Genomic DNA, 14630 nt, shown 5'->3' on the forward strand with positions numbered 1-14630 from the left:
GAAAAATGTGTGTTCGGGGCGAGATGCTGCACTACATTAATACAAATGACTTGGTTACAAAACAAAAGTAAGTTCATTGTTGGGCCAATTCAACGCCTTTAACAATAGGAAGCTGAAAATGAGAATAAAATCTAATCAATCCTGACATCTAGTGGATTTTGTTTGGAATTGATCATAGTGTTTGCATGCAGTATATCTGCCGGTTTCTTTATATAATGTATATAATATAACCCCTTCTTCTTAGGCCTCATATGTAGGTCAAGTCCTACGTAAGGATTACATAACTACACATTTTGCACAATATACATGTGCAACTAAAAATGCTTATTTCTTCAAATCAAACACCTTCAAACTATCCTTGAGTATTAGTTGGAATGGTAATGGTTTTTATTACCTCAGTTAAGCATGTCGTAAGATTGAGAAACTTTGTGTAATCATTATAAAGCACAATAATCTGACATTAGTACAGTAGACAAATAATACACAATAATAAAATACTATTACAACATTAGTAGGTGTATAATGCTGAAATCTTGAATACAGTGTTGTTACTTATAACCTTGGAATAATGTGATATTTGAATACCCCAAAACAATAGCTCAATAAACAGGGGAAATGACATAAATATATTTGCCATGGATAATACGTCATCCGGCATGCGCGTTTGATCCCGCCGGGCCGCCGTAGTTGTTGTGTTTGTTTTAGTCAAAGCAAAGATGGCGACCGAACTGGACAGGGTGCGAATCTCAGCTGCGGAACTCCGAGCCGAGGCGTCGAACACGGTTCACACGACCGGCTGTCAGAAAGGTGAGGCCAAGTGAGCCCGCGTCCTCGGGAAGGATGCGTCCGGGTGGGGTGGAGGAGTCCATAAATTCGGCCGAAGAAAAAGCTACAAGTCGGCTGAAAGTCGCTCAGAGAGTCGCCAAGTTTTTATCCAGCTAATGTTGACGGCTAGCTAACTTAGCTATCGGTCTATTCTTCGGTCTGGCGCGGATTGTTTTAAACGCCCCTTACGTACGACTGAGGTCGCGATTCAAACTTGTTTTTAATATTCATTCTTGCGATTTTTTTTTTTAAATATTTACTCATTATGTTTGGTACACAAACGCGAGGAATGGGTTTTAATTTTTAGATGTAACGTTAACTTGCTTCAGGAAGATGAAACTTGTTGTCGTTCAACGTCCGTTAGCAACAGAAAACTCGGCTGATGTCAGCTAAGACAGTTAAGTTTGATTTATGTGTATTTTCGAAGATGTCATTTTCAAAATCAAAATAATTAGCTGATAGAACACGCGTTTTTTGTTTGTTTGTTTGTTTTTTTTATTATTGTTTGTTTGTTTTTGAAGGGGCTACTGCCTTGAGCAGTATGCGAAAAGAAAACGGTGAATATTGTTGATCGGTTGGTTTGTGTTTGGAAAAAAAAAAGTGTTTTTCCATTTGTAAATCATGTAGTGTGTCCATATGTAGATGTATTTTGTCCATATCTGCTTCCGTCGACTTGGCTCCCAACAAAAAAAACAAAACAAAAACAATGGTATCTTGAAAACAGGCTGGTGATCATCTTCCTGTTGTCCACAAATGTAGCATTGATGAGCATACTCCTCTTAACAGGAGCTTTCTAATATTTTATGTTTCACAAGCACACAAACTACAACTACAAGAGTGGCAGTAGTGTGTTAATCGTGGCTGAAAATACTCCCGAACAAGAGTGCTCTTTTCAAGTTTAAGTGGAAGTTTAAAACTATGTACGTGGGTATTCATGGGGTTGGTTTGGGCACCACAGACAGTCACAAGTGACAGTCTAAGACATTGTTGTATTTGTCTGACAAGGGAAGAAAAAATGTCATATGTTTTTTGAGTTTCCATATTCCATCTACTGTGTTAATGCCTGAACATTCGCCCTTGTAATTTTTTCCTCTGTGTGCTTCTCTCACTCCAGAGGAACAACATGTTCCAAAGCAACAAAGGAGACGTGAAGGAAAGCGACCTGATCTGCAGCGCTATCAGCCTGTAGCTGGACATGTAAGGCGTCACTGTGACAGTGAGGAGGGAGATACCGGTCAAAGCGATCCTGTGACTGCATTTGTACATGAGCATGATAAACCATTGCAGGGTGAGAAAAAGAGTGTGTCTGAAAAAGTTTTAGAGTCCACAGATGCTGGGATGGGAACTGACAAAAAGGAAGGCGAGAGGATGAGAAGTGACTACACTCAGAACTATAGAAAAGGTGCCCACTCACAGTCTAACATGGAAAATAATCAAGAAAAAGAATTTCCTGAAAATGACAGAGAACCTCAAGAACGCGCTGGAGCTGCTAAATCAGCAAGGAAAGCCCGCAAACCTGATAGAGAATTTTATCAACCTGGTAGCCGGAGGAACATCCAAGGCAAGGATTGTGGGGTCGGAAGAGAGCAGGATAAACCTCCTCCTAGGAGACAGGAGCAGAAAACAGAGACTGAATCCCAAGTGAGTACAAGGGAAATGGAAGAGAACAAAAAAACATCTACACAGAAGCAGAGTGGGAAGGGTAAAGAAGGAGAAGGTGTACAGGAAAATGTGAAATTGTCTAAATCTAGTGACACAAACAGAAAGCAAGGAAACCGAAATCAGAAACCCCCATTACCCTCCGATACATCAGTTGAGAAAATTATTAGTAAAGTGGAAAAACTTAGTGTCAAAGAAAAGGGTAAAGTTAGCTGTGAAGGCCAAAATGTTGAAAAGAATGATAAGGAAAGACAAGGACAATGGGGAGGGACAAAAGAAGAAGAAAAAATAGAAAAGAAGAAGGAAAAGGGAAACCGCAGAAGAAGAGGAGGGGAGAAAGAAAAAGAAAGGAATCAGGATTCCAGAAGAGGAGAAGATCACATAGTTGAAGGAAGAAAGAGTGACCAGGGTAAAGTTGAGAAAGACAGAGACAGGAGAGCAGTTGAATTTGAAAGGGGTAACAAATCAGGTAAGACAGGAGAGGCACACCACAGCAAAGGAGAGAGAAGAGGAGATAACAATAACAATCGATCCAGAGAGACAGAGAGAGATGCAAAGACTGAAAAAAATGTAGACAGGAATGTAGAAAAAGGTGACAGAAATAAATCTAATGCAAACATCACATCATCCTCAAAACGATATTCCAAATCAGATATTCGACGGCCACGGAATCGAACTTACAGCAGTAGCTCTACCAGCAGTGTGACCAGCTTGGATGGGCCAGGATTAGGGATGGATGTGGAAAGTGCCAAGTGGTCACGATTTCAGCATAAGCACAATAACAAAGAGGAGATCGTTAATAGTGGGGAAAGACGAAGGAGTCACTTACAAAGCTGGACAACAAATGGGGAATCATCTACAGAATCTCTAGAAGGGAGTGAGATGAGTGACATCGCAGAAGACATGAGGACAAGGAGAGGAGGGGAGGAAGACTTAAATATAGTGCAGCGGAGGGAAGAAAAGAACAGGCTGAAAGGAAACAAAGGTGGAGGTCGAGGAATCCTAAGGATTCCTCTTGAAAAACATTCAGCTATATCATCAAAGATTGGGAATGCACAGCATTCCAGGCAAGGCTCGGTTCCTCGGGGCAGAGGTGGTGGTATCCTGGTGCTTCCGGCCCGCACAGACATCTCCAATTCGCCTGAGGTTGGTCATAGACTTCTATTTGGTGGAACTAGAGGAGGAACATCTTGCAGTAGAGGAGGTAGAGGAGGGGGAGTCAGACGACTGTGGGATCCCAATAATCCAGACCAGAAACCTGCTCTAAACAGCGCCCAGTCTTCACAGCATAAAGCTTCCCAACAGCCTATATATCTTCAGACCGGAACCGGATATGGACCCCTTCACTTTCTTGATACCGATGATGAAGTAGCAGGCACTCCTCCAGGCCCACAAGGTGAAAGCTTTCGGTCCCAGCAGGCTGCTGCAATGGCTTACTACAAATTCCAAAATTCTGACAACCCATACAGTTACCCCATGGCCACGGGTAACCCACATAATCCTGGCACCACCAGCGCCAACCAGCGCTATCCATATCCTTATCATATGGGACCCTACCAAGTGGCCTCCCCTAACGGGGTGTACCCAGGCATGGGTCAGTACAGTGGGAGTTACAAGGGAGCAGGATATTCTCAGCCAGCTGGTAGTTTGACATTTGAAGAGGTGGAGCAACAAGCCAGAGGGGAGTTGGGGAGAGTGTTGAGGGCCGCAGATTCCCAGGAGCTCCAGCTCAGTAACCTGCTGTCCAGGGACAGAGTGAGCACTGATGGACTCGATCGCATGGCCCTGCTCAGGTGAGGTTTTGATGCACTGCTGTTTTGTCTTATTTGCTAAGAGTGTCAACATAACTCAGCTAGTAGGTATATTGTAAAAACACTGTCGTGTTATGCTCTCCTGTTTTCTAGAGCTGACCTTTTGGGGCTATACGAGCAGGTCATCCTCACCGATATCGAATTCTCAGACTCTCAGAATGTGGATCAGGCTTTGTGGAAAAATGTCTTTTACCAGGTCATAGAGCGTTTCCGACAGCTACTCAAAGACCCCACCTATGACAACACCCCTCATATCAGAAACCTACTACTCACGCTGCTTGATGAGGTAAGGAAGGCATACACATTTCTAGGGCAGCAAGAGGCTAAGCTGTAAGATGAGGGGTTCTTGAGCACTCAAGATTTCTCTGCATGATTCCTAATCTTGTACAAGGATATGTTGAGGCAAACAGTTTTGGTCCTTGTTTCTATATACACTGAACGGCCATGTATTCAATTTATAGGCTCCGTGCTTCAGCGCATTCAATTTCAAAGTGAATCATGTATACTACATTATACCACATGTGGGAAACATTTTTGCAGCAGATTACCACATATCTTTACAGATACCATGGTTCCTCCTTGGTGACATTCTTCCTGCAGTTCTTGCTCATTGTGTCAGCTCTTGTGTCAAATGCAGCTCAATAAAATTGAGATCAGGAGATCATCTCTCCTGTCAAAGATATTCAACTCCTTCATCTTGGAAAGAGTTCTCTCGTTTCTATGGCAGTTAATTTCATTGTACTGTTGAGTGATGAAATTTAACAGTGTGACTTTTATCAGCTCTGCTTGAGAGAAGTCAGTGATCTTTTATACCTGCATTCAATGTTCTGCTTCCATTAGCAGCCATGCCTGCTAAGCAAGCTATAACAGAAACACTGCAGGGTGTAACAGGAGTGGTGGAAGTCCAGTTTTGAGCAGATTCTTTCTAAGATATTATTTCTATCTTCTTCACTTGCATGACATTTATGAGCTAAATGTCTGATTACTTTGGTGTCCTTGCAGTTTAGGTATTATGTGCTAAAAGGGTTGTAGTTCTTTCAGCATTGAAATATTGACCCCCCTTAATTGAAAGAGACTTGGCACGTTCATGTAATAGCCCTTTATTTTTTTAACCCTTAAATGTACTACACATAGATAATACAGTATAGTCACACGTTTCTTATGAATCCTTTGTCTGAACTTTATTTATTTATTTATTTATTTTTTGTAGTGATAACAGCCTACGATAAATTGATTCATTGTTTTCTTTGACTTTAAGTTCACTTGTCTGTTGGGATTATTGTCTGTGTTTCACAGGGAGCACTCTTCTTTGATGCGCTGCTCCAGAAGCTGCAGACAGTGTACCAGTTTAAGTTAGAGGATTACATGGATGGCATGGCTATCAGGGCAAGGCCGCTAAGCAAAACGGTACAGCAGAATTCCTTTCATTCTGTGTTGAAAGCATTATTAACCACATATTATCTTGATATTTATGTTCTAATTGAATCTCATATATAGCAAACTGGTAAAGTTTCCCCCATATTTCTGTCGTTTTCAGGTTAAGTATGCACTTATCAGTGCTCAGCGCTGTATGATTTGCCAGGGAGATATTGCACGATACCGGGAGCAAGCAAGTGACTCTGCCAACTATGGGAAGGCTCGCAGGTATGCTGTGATTTTTAGTGAGTGGTTAGGAGTAGACTTTGTACTATGGTACAGTTTTACACATCCTTCATTTCTTTCAGAGAACAGTTTTTTTTTTTTTTTAGTCTCAATTATTTTTGAGAAGTCGCATTCTGTGACAGCTTAATGTCCTGTATAACTTACTAAGTCTTGTTTTACCTCAATACTGTTGCACTTAAGTTGCACTTGTAACTACACGTTTCCTTTTTTTTAGTTGGTACCTGAAAGCCCAGCAGATTGCCCCGAAAAATGGACGTCCATATAACCAGCTGGCTCTGCTTGCAGTTTATACAGTAAGCGATATGTAGTAAAAAGGGAATGAAAGTTGAGAATTTTTAGCTCAGAACTACTGTGCAAACAAATAAATCATTAGCATTAAGGTTACAAGATTTAACTTTTCTATTTATAGTTTGTACAATGGCCTGTCGGTACTCCCTCTTACTGTCATCACACCTCTCTTCCAGAAGCGGAAGTTGGATGCTGTGTATTATTACATGCGCAGCTTGGCAGCTTCCAACCCTATCCTGACTGCAAAAGAAAGTCTGATGAGTCTGTTTGAAGAAGCGAAGCGTAAGGTTAGACACACATTTTGATCATTCACATGCCAGATGATTGATTCTGTTAAAATAATGAATTAACTAATAAATCACCATATTAGCATAGCTGTTAAAATTTGCTTCAGACAGTGCAGGTTGTTTACAAATTTTGTTCTTGTAGGCAGAACAGCTGGAGCGAAGGAGAAGGCAAGAGCACGAAGGAGGCACCAGGGGTCCAGCAGTAAGAGGAAGGGGAAGAGGGGAAGATGGAGCGCGTGTGGAGATTTGGATTCGCCCCACTGCTCAAGCAGCAACCCCATCCTCACAGAGAGGAGGCAGTGAGTCGAGCAGGGACTCTGAACAGGATGGAGAGCTGGGTACTCTCAGCACTAGTGATGTAAGAGCCTTTCTTCATTTCACTCTCCCATACATACACATCTATCAAGTGTCATGCATCACGTCCCTTTACATGAAAGACACTTAGTCATTCTTTACTTATTTTTAAATGGATCTCCAAAGTGTGCGGTTTAGGTACGCCACCGATGAGATGTGCTCTGGTGATATTGTTACCATATAAACTAATTTGGTTACAAGCAAGATCCAAATAACTTGTTTTTATTACTCCGGTGTTTTTTAAGCTGTAGTTGCTTTGATGATTTTTTATTGAGCATTATACAGTAAATTATTTATTGCAGACAGGAGCCAGCTTTTCTCTGCCGTCTTGTTCACATTCTATTTACAGTATCAGTTCAGCTTTACTTTTTATGCTGGATCCTTTAAAATACATTAATTATAGTTTTTGAATTTTTGCCAAACATATCTGCCAATAAAATATGGAAAGGAACAATTTGTTGTTTTCATTTTACTCATTTTACTTTACTACTAACGTATTTATTTATTTATTGTCTTCCTCCAAAGTCTCTGTCCACCAATTATTCGAGTTGTGGTGGACATCTTCCCCCATCCCTATTGTTCAAAGTCTTGGTTTGATTTAAATTCAAGATTAGTAATATTTTTGCTTTTCAATACTCTGTTTTTTTCCCTCCAGCTAAATAAAAGGTTCATTCTGAGTTTCCTGCATGCTCATGGAAAGCTGTTCACTAAAGTAGGGTGAGTGATTTCTAATGTCTTTCAGTTTATCACCTTCATAGATGAAATGAGTTTGAAGCCTGGAGAATATAATCTAATGAGGTGTTTTTGTGTGCGCCCTAGCCTGCTTTTCTGCATTTTATTGAACATGTGCATCTTGTTTATGCAGCATGGAGTCATTCCCTGGAGTGGCGAGTCGTGCTCTGCAGGAGTTTAGGACACTGCTCCAGCATGGCCCCTCCCTGCTGGGCAGCACACATATGCTGCAGATAATTACCATCAACATGTTCACTATTCACAACGCCCACAGCAGAGGTAATGCTCTATATACCCACACGTTGCCATCATCATCAAACATTTCTAAGAGGAATGTAGCTGCATGATTACTGAGCAACATGTTTATAAGTTGGTTATTAATATTGATTTTTATTTGTTTCAAAACTTGGTTTAAGCAACTCCAAGAGATAATAGATAATAGGGCTTGACACAATTTACTTTTTCTGAACAACATATAACTTCAGTGCAGTTGGTATGTCATGTTAGTGGTATTACCTGAAGAACTTTCTCAAATCATTGTCTCTCTCAGGTGAAGAAGGAGATGTTAGGTCTGTTTTACAAGAACAGAGCACTGCCCTGGGTCTGGCCATGTTTGCACTGCTGGTGCAGCGCTGCACAGAGCTGCTCAAAGATACACTTGCAGGTACTCACACATTAAAGTTCTTCTATGCACATATGAAACTCGTTTGTAAATCTTAAAATTGGGTCAGCACTACTGTTGGATTTTGTTGTTGTTTTGTTTTTGTTTTTTATCTGTATCAGCTGAATCTACACATTAATTACTAACTGTACAGTCCCACCACATAATGGTAATTGCTTGTATAGCTAATTAGTAAACTTGCAAACGTGCTTGCTCTAGTTTTACACAGTTTTTGTTTGTTTACAACTGTGTGTTAGATTTTAAAAGTGCCTGTTATTTCTCTCTTTCAGAACCAATCCCCATGGCAGATGGAGAGGAGGAGGGGAGTAAAGGGGATGAAGTGGATGGTATGGTGAAAGTTTCTTCCTTCCCACTGGACCTTAGAGAACTACTGCCAAGCATCAAGGTCTGGTCTGACTGGATGCTGGGACATCCAGATCAGTGGAACCCACCACCATGCAGTATAGAGTAAGTATCTGCAATAACCTATTGTGGATACTCTGACACAGTGGAAATACAGGATCAGAACATGCAGTGAAGCAAAACTGTAAAGCTACAGGTCAGACAGCTAAACAGTATTTCAAACCTAATTTAAGAAGCTTTGTAAAGCTGAGGAAAGCTGCAGATGTAGGTGCAAATTATGAAAGCAGGGCCTCTTACATTACGCATTGTCATTCCATATATTGTAAATAAGTTAATCTATTGATGCTGCTCATAGTGTTTACTGGTTCTTTACACCAGCTTTTCCTCTCTGTTGTTGGTGCAGTTGCAGCCCTGATGTTTGGCAGTGCCTGGCTGACCTGTGTAATGTGCTTGCACGTGTGGACCATGGGGAATTGCCACTTTACAAAGTTGACACTGATGAAATTGAGGGAGATGAGGAGTTAACTGTGCTGCAACTGAAGGAAGATAGGCTGCTTGCAGGTTTTGTACCACTGCTGGCTGCACCACAGGAGCCATGCTATACAGACAGACACACTGACATGGTGAGTAGAAGGCAAAGGTGTTCTGTAATCGTGCTGTTGTTCTGATTCTCTGGAACATACCTCTACTTATACTACAGATTTTTCTTGTGTTGCCTTTTACTTGTACCCCTACTCATCCCGTTCTGTGCCCATCGTCAGGCCATAGCAGCAGATTGCAAGAGAGTGACAGTGCTGAAGTACTTTTTGGAGGCTTTGTGTGGACAGGAAGAGCCTCTGTTGGCCTTCAAGGGAGGCAAATACATCTCTGTGGCAGCTTCCTCTCCATCTCACCACTCAGAGGATACAAGGAGCAGACAGGATTCTATAACAGAGAAAGAGGTCGCGAATTTTCTCTTTATTTTTCCTCTTTACTTTGCTCCCTCTTCTGTTTTGATCTCTGATTGCACTCTCTTTGGCCCACTCATAATTATATAAATACTGAAATTAAGTTTCTGCTGCAATTGAGCAGAGGCTGTTGAAAACAGCAGCTGCCAAATTGCTGAAAATGTGTCTTATCAGCTGCTTTGTGTGTCGGTCTGTTTGGCAGGATGATGATGTCATAGTCGAAGCAGAGTCATCTCTCTCTGCAACAGAAGGAGAGGAGGATGCAGAGGAGGCAGGAGACAGTGAGAATGACATCAGACAGCTGAAGGCACGACGCCATGCCCTCGCCAACAAACTGGCCCAGCAGCAGAAGCGCAGAGATAAAATACAGGTAAAACTAGCATATGCGTATATACTGAATCATTTAAAAAGTAAATTTATATTGCAGCTGTATGTCTTTCATACATCTTTTTTAGATCAAGGTGACAAAAATGAAAAAATAAAACATGTCATGTAATGCAGAGAGAATTCCTTTCTCTCTGGTCATACTTGTTTCTTAAGCTACTTCAGTAAGTACCAGTTTAATAGGACGGGTTTATACAATTTTACAGTTCAGTGTCACATAATGTTTAATGTGTCCCCCAGGCGGTGCTGCAGACAGGTGGGCAGTTGGAACTGGAAGTGCGGCCTCTGTTTTTGGTTCCAGATACCAATGGATTCATTGATCACTTGGAAGGGCTGAAGAAACTCCTTCAATGTGGAACATACATAATAGTTGTGCCGCTGATTGGTAGGAGGATTAAATTGTGGTGGTGTAATAAGAATGCTTGACTGTCTTGCATTCAGTGTGGCAACAGGAAATGCTTGTATTTAGTCATAGTGTATGTTCTGTCTCTCAGTCATTACAGAGTTAGACGGCTTGGCTAAAGGTCAAGATATCTTTGGAGTGGGGTCAGGAGGGCGCAACGCTGGCGGTCGAGGCAACTATAATGTTAGTATGGCCCATGTGCGGTCTGTACAGGAGAAGGCCCGCTTGGCTGTGGCTTTCTTAGAGAAAGGATTTGAAGCCAGGGAACCATGCCTCAGAGCCCTGACAAGCAGAGGAAATCAGCTTGAGTCCATTGCCTTCCGCAGTGAAGACACTTCTGGACAACAGGTGAGAGCTCAAAAAAATCTAACACAAAACTTGTTTCATTTTATTTTCTTCTGTTACCTTTTTGCCCAATGTGCCTTCAAAATTTTCAGTGACATAACAACTCTCTTTCTTATCATTCTTTAGGGTAACAATGATGATGTGATTCTGTCCTGCTGTCTGCATTACTGCAAAGACAAAGCAAAGGATTTCATGCCTGATCAGAGAAGTATGTATCATTGAGTCTCATTGCGTTTATGTCCATGTTTATACTTCCTGATATACGGGCACACACTGCATTATTTGATGCAAATTAAGTCTTCTGAATTAATCTCTTACCACTCCCCACCCCTCTCTCTGATCACGCAGATGGGACAGTGAGGCTCCAAAGAGAGGTTGTGCTCCTTACAGATGACCGTAATTTGCGTGTCAAAGCTTTGACTCGTAATGTCCCAGTCCGAGATATCCCTGCTTTCCTCAGCTGGGCCAAAGTGGGCTGAACCAAGCAAAGCTGGAATCATAGGAGCCCAAACTGCTGAAGCCTGCTAGCCATTCAGCCAGGAGAGAAGACACACTTAAGCAGAGGAAGAAGAGATTATTAGGGGAGCAGAAATGAAAAAGAAAGCAAAAGGAACCACTACTGAAATACAAACAAATGTAGTGAGCTTTTTCCTCTTGTGATGAAGTGTGTGTATGTCTATGTTAAGATCAGTGAGCTTCCCTAGAAAGAGACAGAGAGACATCTCTGAAAAGTCTCAGAAAAGCTGGAGTAGAAGGCAGGAAGAAGGTAAAAATGAGGTGATATGATTTGTCGTTGTCTGGTCCAGCCTCAAGCCTCTGCACCTAGTTAGTGAGTGTGCTCTCTGCAATCAGTATCAAAATTTGAGGTGACGATAGATTGAGCCAAAGAGGGAGCGTGGTTATGGTCATTTTACTGGCTAAAGATCATTGCTGAGGGCCATCACTGTCACGTCCACAATTCTCTGAGGGTCCAATCTCATAGACTTCTGTGGCCTCTACAGCAGAAATGAGAGAAAGGTGAAGAGAAGCACAGCTGGAGGATCTTTGTCATAACACAGTTAAAAGTGGCTGACTGTAGTTGAGATCAATTTAACAGCCCTCGTGCAGCATATGCACACCAAGGAATTATGATCAGGTATGGTATTTCCTGCTCACCCAGGAAGTGCCTTATATCTTTTTTCTGTTTTGGGTCCCATCAGCCTGAAGCTGACATTGAGCTCAGGCATCATGAAAAACTTTAAGAAATTCAACAACAACTAGAAAGATTGGTTTATTTTACTTTTTCATTTGTCAACTTGTTTTGGCTCATGTAAAAAGTGTTGCTTCCTTCATTTCAGACATCAGTAATAAGCATAATTATTCAATCAAATCCTAAAAGATCAGATTTGGGTTCAAATGCATTTGTAAATAGCAACTTTGTGTTCTTGAGCAATGTCATTTGATAAAGGAAGACTAGTTAGTCAGCTTTTGAGCTTTCTCCAAAAATGATTCTACACTGACTTCATGGCTTTATACTTTGACCCAAACTGTACCCATCTGTCACTTCAAATAGTATGAAACAATAATGTTCAAATATTGATTGGCACAGGTCTCCTGTAGATGGCCCTGATGTTAAAGGGTGGTGTGCTTCTTGATAGTGACTTTGCAGAAACAATTGTGTACCGTTGGTGTTTATTTTTTTTTGTTTTGTTTTGTTTTTTTTGCTGTTGTGTGTGTGGTTTCTCTTTTTTCTTTTTTTTTTTTTTTTTTTGTCTATTTTGAGGTCATATCTCCACAGATTAGCAGAGCCAGTTCACCTTTTAATTTTGAATCATTGATCCATAAATATTTTCTGTTTTCTTCATGGTTTGATTTTTGTATCAAGGTCACTTATCCACTTTTCTTCAGTTGAAATAAAATACATATGGCATAAGACTATACATTACTGCCTGTAAAATTTCCATTGAAGACCAACAACACCCCACTTCAACAAACATCAAATTTGTGTTTGTGTTGATTTAGTGTATATTTCTGTGTTCTTGTGACCGTTTAGATGCTCATAATAGATATTATACACATTTCTGTCCTTTGTGATTACATCAGACAATTCAACATTCACTTGCCAGTGCTGTGTGTAGAAGAGACTACCCTATTTTCTGTTTGTCCTGTTGTCTTTTCAGCAAAGCTTGTACAACTTTCACTGACAGTTGAAGTTGGTGTTTGTGTAAACTATTAGATGGGTTCATTTTTGTAACACTTCTAGTGTAGGTCTTCTGTAGCTTATGTTGTGTGGCAATGCAATCGGTGTTGTAGTAAATACTTAATATCCATAACACAACTTTATCATCCGTCATTAAAAATGCATTGAAGCCGATGTTTTTAGTTTTAATTGACAGCCAACATTTTGGCATGTTTTCAACAGGAAAGGCAAAGGTGTTGCTGAAAACCTTATCAAAGATACAAGTGTGTTCGTGTAACTATGACTAGATGGTGAGCCAGGACACTAAATTGACTAATTTAGACATTCATTCAATTATTCAGACCTGTGCCTTTCCTTCTGTGGTGACTCAAATGTCTGCTGTGAGGACAACGTATTGTTGGGCAGCACTGAAAGGTTTTCTGTATATTTATCTTCAAGCCATGAAGTAGAAACCTGAAATTGGACCTAATATCGTGGCTCTCTCTACATTTGGATCACAAAATGAGATGGGACTGCAATAATTTGGACAGAGCAGAAATGTTTGAGACATCCATAAGTGAACATTGACAAATATTGTCAATTTAAATGATAATGAAATGTATTACACACAAAAAAAAACAAAATGCATACTACACCTGATTATCTGCATAAAATTCTGAAAGTCACTTATATACCTAAACTTTAGCACATGTGCCCTCATGCGGTAACCGAAGATTATACCAGTAAAGGTGATGGACTCAAGACTGCAGTGACTGTTTTGATACATTCATGAAGAGGACAAACATGGAGAAATGTATAGATCAACCCTAACAATATCATCAAAGAAAGAAATGTGAAAAATTTTTCGTGACCATCATCTTTATCTATAATCTATATCAATTTAAAACACTGAATACTGACCTGATATTCTATTCTTTAGCTTGACATGGTAGAATTTCAAAATCCCACTGATAATAATGACCAAGGCCCACAGACTAAGTCTGAAGTAACAGTGTCATGACATCAAATCTCACTGTTATACACGTCACTCTCCGGGCTATGACAAGAGGCTCTTTGTGAATGTGACAGATGTTTCTGCAGCATGTAGCAGCTGTGGATAAGTATAACCATCACAAATATGCTTATTCCCAGTTATCTGTGGTTACACTTTGAGGCACTGATGTATTTATAATATGTGTGTGTGTGTGTGTGTCAGGGACACAAAGTTCTGCAGCCTATCCATCCACAGCCTTTGCTTCAGTGTACTTCTGCGCCTGGATACAGACCACACAGGCAGGAAACTGATTCCCATCATCATGACAACAGGGCTCCCAGGCAGCCAATCACAGCCCTCGGAGCCCGCTTCTGTAAGCTGATTGGTCCGCCGGCCTGCAGCCTGTTGTGGAATGCCCATCTTTAACCTCTCTGCTGCCGTGCACGGTCACATTGCGTTCATCCTACATTTTTCTCAATGCAGATTACAGCTGCGTGTGTAATCCTCTTCTGAGATATGATTATACTGACTCCATATGTAGCTGTTTTGCATGTCATGACCGGAACCTCTCAATTGAACTGCTACGTCAATATAGCAGCAGGGAGTTTGACAAATGGGCACTCAGATTTAAATATATTATGTAAAAAAAAAACAACTGTAACATCTGCAGTATATTAGTGAACGTGACAAATTTCAAGGTGTTTGGAGGCTGAGCATTGGAGCATCGAGTCACCACTGAATTGATCACCTGACATCT

General features: G+C 40.9%; 1 protein-coding gene across 2 annotated transcripts; it reads left to right on the forward strand.

Moving 5' to 3' along the window:
* Window positions 1-710: 710 nt before the first annotated feature.
* On the forward strand, window positions 711-13074 carry smg6 (SMG6 nonsense mediated mRNA decay factor). 2 transcript variants are annotated; one of them, XM_029519636.1, is made up of 19 exons: window positions 711-807; window positions 1940-4277; window positions 4389-4581; window positions 5592-5702; window positions 5833-5939; window positions 6172-6250; window positions 6422-6532; window positions 6675-6890; window positions 7542-7603; window positions 7752-7897; window positions 8169-8282; window positions 8570-8747; window positions 9037-9265; window positions 9404-9583; window positions 9792-9959; window positions 10214-10358; window positions 10468-10724; window positions 10848-10929; window positions 11070-13074. In XM_029519636.1, exons 1-19 carry the CDS (start codon window positions 717-719, stop codon window positions 11198-11200), a joined length of 4938 nt encoding a protein of 1645 aa, XP_029375496.1. In that variant the 5' UTR covers window positions 711-716; the 3' UTR covers window positions 11201-13074. The 2 variants fall into 2 exon arrangements, with proteins under 2 accessions (XP_029375496.1, XP_029375497.1); XM_029519637.1 differs by having other exon boundaries at window positions 9046-9265.
* Window positions 13075-14630: the final 1556 nt, after the last annotated feature.

This window comes from Echeneis naucrates, chromosome 14 (assembly GCF_900963305.1).
Source record: "Echeneis naucrates chromosome 14, fEcheNa1.1, whole genome shotgun sequence".
NCBI classification, from domain to species: domain Eukaryota; kingdom Metazoa; phylum Chordata; class Actinopteri; order Carangiformes; family Echeneidae; genus Echeneis; species Echeneis naucrates.

What these genes read in the sequence shown, in the direction of transcription:
- smg6 (XM_029519636.1), top strand. Translation starts at nt 717, where the DNA reads ATGGCGACCGAACTGGACAGGGTGCGAATCTCAGCTGCGGAACTCCGA. An exon ending in AACTATGGGAAGGCTCGCAG is followed by an intron (nt 5,940 to 6,171) that starts GTATGCTGTGAT and finishes CCTTTTTTTTAG; the next exon opens with TTGGTACCTGAAAGCCCAGC. An exon ending in TTTCATGCCTGATCAGAGAA is followed by an intron (nt 10,930 to 11,069) that starts GTATGTATCATT and finishes CTGATCACGCAG; the next exon opens with ATGGGACAGTGAGGCTCCAA.